Source organism: Ictalurus punctatus, chromosome 18, assembly GCF_001660625.3.
Source record: "Ictalurus punctatus breed USDA103 chromosome 18, Coco_2.0, whole genome shotgun sequence".
NCBI lineage: Eukaryota > Metazoa > Chordata > Actinopteri > Siluriformes > Ictaluridae > Ictalurus > Ictalurus punctatus.
The window spans coordinates 7,181,722-7,191,609 of record NC_030433.2 but is presented as its reverse complement, the minus strand read 5'-3'; the positions used below and the strand labels follow the sequence as shown (position 1 = coordinate 7,191,609).

The window sequence follows — 9,888 nt, the reverse complement described above, 5'->3', positions numbered from 1 at the left end:
GTGTCTTCATTTCAGGCTTTTGCTGAAAAATTTCTGGCCCTGAAATTGCCTCCGCCCCCATTTCCTCAAAAGGCAAATTGTAAGGATACTGAGGGGCTCAATCGGGGGGAAATAGCTTGTCAAAGTCTTGTCAATGTTTTCACTGTAGCTCACATTGCAGCCAGAAGATAGATCTAAAAGTTACAAATGGCTCCTTTAACCTAGAAACCAAGAACCCATTTAGAATATACCCTGCCTTTATGATTGATTGGCATGACAGCTGTCCAGTCAAAATGGTTTATCCCTGCCAGAATTAACACTACAAAGCCTACTGAATTCAATAATAACAACTCTAAACATTCATTTATCACACATGTCTAGTCTATATAAGTGACATCCTGTTTATATGAAGATAACGTACACGTATCGAAGATGTGCATCTTCATGTGGCGTACATGTGATCACTCTCTGTACTACTAAAATGGCTATGACATGTTTACATTCGTTTTTTTAACATTCTAAATGCACCTGATGAAATAACCGTGAGCACACAAATCAATCATGTTAAGCATCATCACGTTTACTGATCAACAGCACTTGATCCTGAAGCATTCTTCAAGATGTGTTCGCTTAATGTTCACCTAGATATACAGAATGCTATAATATAAGCGTGTCGTTTTATTAATTATATTAGCCTTTAAAGCTAAATGTCTCTCTCGTAATGGCGTATCGGTTCTGAGCCTTGGACTGTCGTTGTTGTGAACACATTTCCAAAAGTCTTGGTTCAATGAATTGCTCGTCTAGATGTCAGATACAAATAAACAAGCTCAAAGACCTCATGATTAGGTCTGCGTTTGCTAACTGCGAGTATGGCTGATGTACTGTCCGGACATACAAGTCAGGGCGTTGTTTGTAAAAGTCGAATCATAAAATTGGCCTGAAGGTTGCTGATTGGCACTTGACGTCATCGATACCAGCATATTTAATTATTTAAAGTTCGATATGCCCCTTAAAAGAGCTCTACTGCCCAAATCTCCACGTTCAACAAGCATGTGACCTTCCGACCTCCAGGCTTTGACCTCTATGCGCAGTGCGAGAGACTCAGCTTGAGGATGCCATCCGTGTGCATCTTGAATAGGAGCTTGAACTCGGTGGGCAGCTGGTGCGACTCCTGCCACTTGGTGGTGAACTTGGTACCTTTCTTGTCGTAGTAGTGGTAGGGCAGCTCCTTGCCTGTGTTCGGGTCCCAGCCAAAAGGCCAGAAACCGTACAGGTGAATCTGATCGCACAGGGATGAGGCCAGGGTGAACATCAGGATACCTGTGCTCAGCCGCTTCGGGGCGAGCTGCTTCGTCTTCCAGTACCTGCAAATTCAAATAGGGCGCTTGTTTAAGAAACGTCCGAGCATTAAAAACAACGTTGAAGGGTAATGACAACCAGTAGAGACGCTAACTGCGTGATGGCGCCAAGCTGATCATTACTAATTTGCATGCATTCTTTGCGGCTCATCACGCAGCATTTGAAAGAGAAAAGTGCTTTAAAACATCAGTGGAAACCGTTTGCACTTTTGCACCGTCGTGAAACATATCCGAAGGATAAATTCAAGGTTAAGGGTGTGGCTGATGGTCAGCTTACAACTTCTATATTAATGACAATGTGAATGCTTGCGAGTGAACAAGCACATTTGGAAAGGCAGGACTTTTAATGTTATCCATCAGGATCTGATTAGCTAAACAAACAGGAAGTTAGTTCTAGATGCTAGCCTACTACAGGTAGGTTTTGTTTGTTTGTTTTTAGTATTTGTAATGGTTTCCCCCTTCGTGTTGCAGTTCGTGCTGTGATGAACACCATGTGTTTTGGTTTCTGCTCCAGTCCTGTCACTGATTTGCTACCCGACTGTGTTCACCTGTTTGTGTGTAGATCTGCTTATACCCCTGTTGTGTCTCGTTGCAAAGTCTTTGAACATTGTAAATTTTTGTCGTTAAGTCCAAGTCTAGTTTTCCTAGTCAAAATTCATGTTTCACGCATAATATTTTTCGATCGGATTCCTGCCTGTGCCCGTACTGTTCATGATTATGGACATACCTGTCATTACTCTGACTGTTTGTGTTTTGAAGTCCTTTATGCAATCCCTGTTAGGCTTAAACACCTAATTTCTACTGATAAAACACTTTACCACTTAATTCACAAAACTGTATTCATAACCACAGCTCACATACAATATATATGTAAGAGCACTTACTGGTAGTGTTGCCAGGGTTACGTTTTTGTTTTTTTGTTGTTTTTTTTGTGGCTGCCGAGAACTTGTTTTAAAGAAAATAATCTAATGTATTAAATATAAACAATTTCCACAAACACGGGCCATGGTAAACAAAGGGAAAGTGTAAGCGGAGACAGTGTATCTACAGTATGACATGGTTCTGTTGTAAGATACACTGTGAAGTCTGGTAGAAGGAGAATGATTATGGAGTGGATAATGGCTGTTGATGAAAAGGTTAATTGCAGATATTGCAAATCAGAAATGCGTGCACACCACAGTGAGCTTTTTCCACACAAAAACGAAGAACGTCTCCCTTTTCCAATACCTGATTGTCTTTTTTTTAGTCACGTCTTTTGTTTTTGAGATGAAGTTGGGTTGGAAATATTGCTAAGACCTGGAACCCTGCTTAACGGCCACATTACAAATAACTACTCTTGTAAGGTTTGGGGGTCCTTTATTTTTTTTTTTAAAGAAAAAAATTGATCAGTAATTCTACCTGAAAATCACAATGTCCCTTATCAGGACCTGAGTGTTTGTGTACATTGTGTTTCTGCACCGATGTCTATTAAATTACAGTCAACATTAAACTCTTAGGGTGTCTTAGGCCTATCAGAGCGTCTTAAAGGCAGTGATTGTGCCTCTTTAATGGGATTGGAGGAGATTACAGTGCAGTGAGGCATTTCTGGTGGCCGGCATGCTTAAGCCCCTCTTCATAAACCTCGACGGGGCTCCATTCAACAACGCCTCTCCAATTCTCTCCATCGATTCCTCTCTCTCTCTCTCTCTCTCTCTCTCTCTTCTCTCTTTCTCCCTCTCATACACGCTCTTGATGTCTCTTTCCTGCCTTTGTATGTTCTTTGTATGTCTGTCTCCTCTTGTATGCATTTACAGCTGGGCAATATGACGATATAATATTGATATTGTGATAACTTACTGCATGTCACAGCACACTCTTCTGAGATATCACAGGTAGGATTACAAACGGATCGTTTTTGATTCATTATTAGAATTTCTTCGTATTATTACACAAATTTTTTTGGTTCGCTTTCAATTTTTCGACTACATTTCTTTTTTTTTTCCTAGTAATAAAAATAACTTGAATTTTTATCTATTTTAAAGAACGCAACACTGTTGTTCTTGTGCTTAAATATATATATGATAAAACGCATGCATTACGATATGCATGCGTTTTATCATAGAAATGTCTGATATGATATTTTCATCATGTCTCCCACCCCTACTACAGTATCTATACGTCTCTTTTAAAGCTACAGCCTGTTTCTGTGGAATATTTCAAGGACACATCTCTTCTTTCTCACTTGAGTTGTGTCTTGTGCCTGTATGCTGCAGTATGAATGTATAATCTAATGCACTTCTATGGCCTCCTACAGTCAACAGAAATTTTGGGAACCAGCTGTTAAAACTGTGTGTGTGTGTGTGTGTGTGTGTGTGTGTGTGGGCGAGATCAGCTCAGAATACAATGCATTCTGGTGTAATTATTGGCTAACCTGTTAACATACTGCATGATGTTCCCAGGCCAGGCCAGCTGCACCCTCAGCTGCCCCCGGTGCTCCACAAAGAAGTCCACCAGCGTGCGCGTGACCGTGGCTGAGGTGTGGAAGAAAAAGGCCGGTATCCACAAGATGGCTCCGTCCAGCTTCTTCAAGCTCAGGAAGAAGTTGTTTCGGTCTTGGATGGTGAGGAGGTTGTTATAGTACTTCTCCAGAATGCTGGGATTAAAGGTTGTGAGGTTTGTGCGGCGGCCCACGTCCCTGCGGAAGACCTCAGTTGGCGCAAAGTTGCAGCGGAAGACGAAGTCGTAGGCGTCGATGGCGGCGCCGCACCGGCTGCCTGTCAGGATTCCACTGTTTCCCACCACGGCGCACGTGTTGTAGCGCTTGTTAAGGATGGGCGACGAGTCAGGCAAGAGGGAGCGGAAGTTCTCGCCGATGGAGAAGACGTATTTATGACTGGAGTAGTCGTAGTGCATCAGCTGACCGACACGAACGCTGCTCTTGGTCAGGGTAAAGTTGCGTGGCACGTCGATGTACTGGGCAATCTCTTTACTGCAAAACACACACCATCACTAACATCACACTGGATTACAGTACAATCTGGATCATTATTGACATAGTATGCACAACGGTTCTCCAAAGGTTCTCTGGAATGTAAAAAGTCTTAGGTGCCCAAAAAGATTTTACTTTCATTTCTGAAGGAATTACTCTGATGTAAGTTTTATTTTTTTTAACGGACTCCATCAGACAAGCAAGTAAAGAACGGTTTCTAGATGCTTGCTAGGCTCTAGCATGTTATCTGAGAGGTAGGTCCTTTCAGGTATTTCTATGACTTCTTATATTCTTTCTGTATTCCAAGAAACATGGATTTTTTGGTCTCAGAAGCCAAATTTATAGCATTCAATAGGAAGTTTAGTACATTCTATCAATAAATGTAAATAAGATCCACCTACTTCCACAGATGTAATTTGACTGACATGGCAGTTGAGCAATCACAGATGTTTATCCCTGTAGTTCATCGACATACACGCAAGATTACTGGTTTACTCATCACTAACTGCTTCAGGGGCATTAATGTTTATGAAGAAATAAACAATGAATACTTTTAAGACTTGTTAAATACCTTATGCAAGGAATAAAACATGACAGGGCATACTGTTATATTAAAATAATCAATGACAATGTGGTGTCCTCTTATACCACAGCTTATAAAGTTTACTAAAGATTACAATTTTTTAAATTACTGTACATGCATACTGTTTATAGTTATATTAATATTGTAGAATATCCTTAAAAAAAAAAGTCAAATAAGACAAAAATGACCTGAATGCAAGACATTCTACAGAGAAAACACAAAAGGCAAAACTGTCTGACCTGAAGACTTTCCTGTGTTGAAAAACTCAAAGTAACAGCTTTACCTCTGAAATTTAAAAAGCCTTTAACAGCAATAGTTAGACTTTAGGAACAAAAAAAAAAACAAAAACAAAAAAAAGGTTGGCGTGGTACAACACTCTTCAAGTCAGTGGTGTGGAAAAGACAATTTTCATTGTAACGCATATTACTGAACATTCGATAGAGACCATTTTTGTTACTCCAGGCCTTGGAGCATCAGGGTTCCTTGGTTGGATGTGTTCTACTTTTTAAATGACTTAACCATCTCAGATTATTCATGCTATAATACAATGGTCACCAACCCTGTTCCTGGAGATCTACCTTCCTGAAGACTTTAGCTCCAACCATAATCGTGCCCACCTGACCATCTAACCATTGCCTTAAGAAGTTCTTGATAAACGAAAACAGGTGTGCTAGATTTAGGTTGGAGATGAAAGCTCCGGGAAGGTAGAGCTCAAGGAAGAGGGTCGGTGACCACTGATAATATATAATGCATTATGAATGGCTTTCTATTATCTATGGCTTATGCTGGTGTGAATAACACTACAACATATCCATCGTACTGGAAACACACGGTACTTTACCTTTGCTCTAAATAGCCCGTTGTATTAAACTTCCACTTGGATGAGTTCTCCTGTAGGTTCTCATTTAGGGCATTGTTCAAGGGTGTAAATGCTGGGTCCAGAAACTTCATTGCCAGTTGGGATCTACAGAAGAGAAATAAAGGGGGCAAAAACATGAAAAAAATGAGTTCTAAGTAGGGGGGCAGCTGGTCAGTGGGGGCAACAGGAAAATAGAGTTTCCGTTCCATTTCACAGGAAGACCCGGTCCTGATGTCACAGCGGTGGCAGCTGCTGAAAGTAGCTCGGATCAATGCCACCCCATCGGCCCCAGCGCCAATCCCCCCTGCCTCGGGCAGTCGATGGCCACTCTAATTAGACTGCCTCTTTTTAGACTTCAGACCTGGTCAGTTACTCAGCCTCACTCGTTAAGAGCGTGTACTGGATTATTAGTAAGGTTATTAGGGATGGGAAAGGGAAATATCGGAGGGAGATGGTAATCTGAGAACAAGCATGACTAAACTAAACAGAGGGTTGGTGTTCAAGACTGTCTGCATTCTGAATGCTGTGGTTTGGAGTATACGATTTCTGAAAGTCATTGTTCTTGAAGTTCATAAGCCTTAACTGAAAAGCAAGTCGCACTGAGGTCAACAAATCCTACTGCGACAGCAGATGGTCCAAGCTTCCTTCCCTCCCTCCCTCCCTCCCGGAAAGCAACTCCTACGTGCTTCAGCAAAATGGCTCCCGTTTTATAACCTTGGATGCAACAAAAAGCAAGATGATCATTGGCAGAAAATTGAACTGCCAACTAAGTAAATCAAGACCAAGGACAGCTCCTCAGGCTTCGACTCCAGCCTCAATCAGAGAGACGAGTTTTACAATCTGCCACATCACAAGAGTTTCACAGCCTTCTAAGAAAGAGACAGAGACACCCTTGAGTATGACTAGAATTTCTGTTTGGCATTGGTTCAGTGACTTTGGCTGCATTTACACTGCAGGTCTTGACGCCCAATTCCAAGTCGCTGACTATATCCAATTTTTATTTGACAACCCGCTTACATCTTCTTTTAAAAGTGACCTATATCCGATATCTGCAGTTAGACTATACGCTTTGCGAAACCACCCGAGGTAGACATCAGCTTAGGTCGAAAAGGAAGTAAAAACGGCGCAATTTGCAACGGACGCAGATGAAAATATAATACAAGCTTTTGCTTTCCGCACCATATTTAAAGCTAAGCAAAACACCGGCCTCTTAAGGCAGGGAGAAAAAGAGAGAGCCCTTGTTGAAAGTTGTGTTTTCGCGGTTGGTGTCCACTCGAGTTGATGTCATTTGCCACAGTCACATGACGTCACATTGACAGGGGAATATCTGATTTGTCTGCTTAACAGCCAGACGTAAATGTACGTATCCGAGTCATATCAGATTTATTTCGTTCATGGGTCATATCCGATCTGTGCCACACGGGAGGAAAAAAATTGGAATTGGATCACTTGAACCATGTTAAGTGTGATCTTTGAGTCTTCCTGAGAAGACAAACTTGACTTGTTAAACCCCCACCTCATTTTGTAATACAGATATAATTATAATTGGGGTGGCGTAGCGGTCCAGCGTGGGTTTCCTGTCTTCCCTGGTTTCCTCCCCCCTAAAAAACCATGTTGTTAGGTGGATTATCTACTTTAAATTGCCCCTAGGTGTGAATAAGTTTGTGAACGTGTGTATACGGTGCTCTGTGATGGATTGGCGTTCCATTCAGGATGTATTCCTGCCTCACACCTTGCAACAATGAGTGGGATAAAGTTCTTACTGAAGATGAATGAATGAATGAATGAATAATCATGATTGATGGTCCAATTGAATTAAAGGCACCGTTAGTGTTGAGATTTTTACCTGGAAAGTTGCACGTGCTGTATCTCTAAGTAGCTTTTTGAGTCATGCTTTAAAAGTACATCAGTGGTCCTTCTAGTCCAATAGTGTATACTACTATATTTATGGTGAAAGATACATATTTATGGTTTGTATTTATTTATTTTTTATTTTGGTAGTTTTATTTCTGGGAATGTTGAATATGTTTTATCTAAAGCTCAGCAACTTTAAACTTAAAAGGTACAATAAGTAAGATTAGTGCTTTTTTTTTTTTCTCTTCTTTTCATTAGGTCTCTACTAATGAGGTTGGTTTGACATTTGAATAATTCCTGCCCGTGTTTATGAAGCTCTGCTCCATAACCTTAGGTGACCCATAGAGTGTATATAAAAAAGACTGACAGGTGGCGCGTCCAAAGATGAATAAGTATTCCGGACTGGTTAGTTTTCCAAACGGGGTTTCTCAATGACTTAATACACCTTGCCAAGGCCACAGTTTAATCCATTGTTAATGAATTCATTTTTTATCATGTTCTATATATTTTTCAGGCTATTTATACAAGTGAGTAATACAATAAATCACCTATTGCTCCTTTAATCTACAAAAAAAAGTATTCAACGATAAAACGTACAGAATGTTTTACATCTTCATTTTAACACAGTGTAAGTGGTTTGGATTATATAAGTGAAATGAACTATGATATAAACAAACAAAACCTCTTAGTTAAATAAATATAATGGATTTTGAGTTTGTTTGTTTGCTTGTTTCGCATAGGTGGGCTACTGTACAACTTTTATCAACTCTATATCAACTCTTCTTGGTCTGAAACGTGATAAGGCTCTCATTTTATTTTTAGCATCTGCTAGCCTATATGAGCTGCTTCGTCATTGCTATGCTTCTTTTTTGGGTGCGTTTGTTGCGCATGCGCAGTGATGGAGCATAAAACTGAGGTCCTTAAAAAAAATCTGTCAGTGACATTGACAATCATGCGTTTGAATTGAAAATGGTTTCTATGCCGTGTTAAGCAGCGTTTTAAAAATTTTTTGGAAGGGTGTTTATGCTCTACATAGCACAGGAAAGAAAAACAAGACCCCCACAGATGTACTACTGTTGATATATCTGATGTTTATGTAACGGCTCATACAGGTCAAAGCGTGTAATTCAGCACTGTAGAGGCGTTCATGCATGGCCGGAGGTCCGTCCTCACTCACCTGAAGCCCGTGTGAAACATGTACATCCGCGGCCCGCCGCCGCTCGGGTATTTGGGGCCCGTGAAGATGGCGTCCTTCTTTATAGACACGTAGCTGATGAGAGAGAGGATGAGCAGAGCCACGCTGAACATGACCAAGCCGAGGGCGCTGAGGATGCGCACCATGATGCCTTGCTCTCATTCCCCGGCGGGGCGCCAAAACAGGATGCCGAAGGATGAACTCGACAACGCGAATACATGCATTCATATACAAAAACAAACAAACAACCTCCACAAGCTCGTGCGCATGCAAGTCTACGAAAAGCCCATCATGCAGGATGTCAGATGCGCACGCGATGGAGGCGATGCTGTGGCGGAGAGATGCTCGCGTTCTCCTCGCGCTCCCTCCCGGTGTGAGCCCGTGCACCGAGCTGCCATCGCGGATCTCCGGTTAGAAATAGTACTCGGGGGAGGGAATGCACGAGCTTTTCGGGTTTAATTAATGCACTCCGGTGGATATTTAAAGGAGACTCGACCTGGGCAGAAACTGGATGGATAAAGAAATCGGAGCACCGGAAGCACTGGTTGCGTGTTTTGCAACGCTGCATAGATGATACACGTCCTTTTGCTTGTTGCTATGGTGGTGACTTGGTGTTAACTGGGCTTGCTTTTTTTCCTTTCTTTTCTTTTCTTTTTTTTTTTTTTCTAAAAAAAAACCCAAACATGTTTAAAATATTTTATGCATTACTCTAATATCTAATTAAAGGCACACCATATGGACTCCTAAGTAAATTAGATATACACACTAAAAGTACAAATCACCCAGTGGTAAGGAAAGGTATATCTTTGGTACCTTTATTTTTCAGAGTGTTTGCTATTACATGCAATCAAAAAAAAAAAATTAATTAGCAGCATAGACAAATCACAAGTAACAAGAAAGCAAAAGATGCAAACCGTAACGCAAATAAATAATAATACTGTTCAAATCAACTCACACTCGGTCTTCTCCGGTTCCACCACGACCCTGACCAGGATAAAGCACTTACTGAAGATGAATGAATGACCAAATTAATTATTCAGCTTGTTGATATCGAGAAGATGGACATCGATTATTGAGCCGGTCCATCCCTGA

At 41.1% G+C, this 9,888-nt stretch overlaps 1 protein-coding gene across 1 annotated transcript; it reads right to left on the bottom strand.

Annotated features, from left to right (window-relative positions):
- Positions 1-538: 538 nt before the first annotated feature.
- st8sia3 (ST8 alpha-N-acetyl-neuraminide alpha-2,8-sialyltransferase 3) lies at positions 539-9,548 on the bottom strand. Its single transcript, XM_017491806.3, has 4 exons — positions 8,779-9,548; positions 5,730-5,852; positions 3,748-4,305; positions 539-1,343 (listed from the first exon to the last, which is right to left on the bottom strand). The coding sequence occupies exons 1-4, from the start codon at positions 8,940-8,942 to the stop codon at positions 1,061-1,063; spliced, it is 1,128 nt and encodes a 375-aa protein (XP_017347295.1). The 5' UTR covers positions 8,943-9,548; the 3' UTR covers positions 539-1,060.
- Between the last annotated feature and the right edge of the window lie 340 nt (positions 9,549-9,888).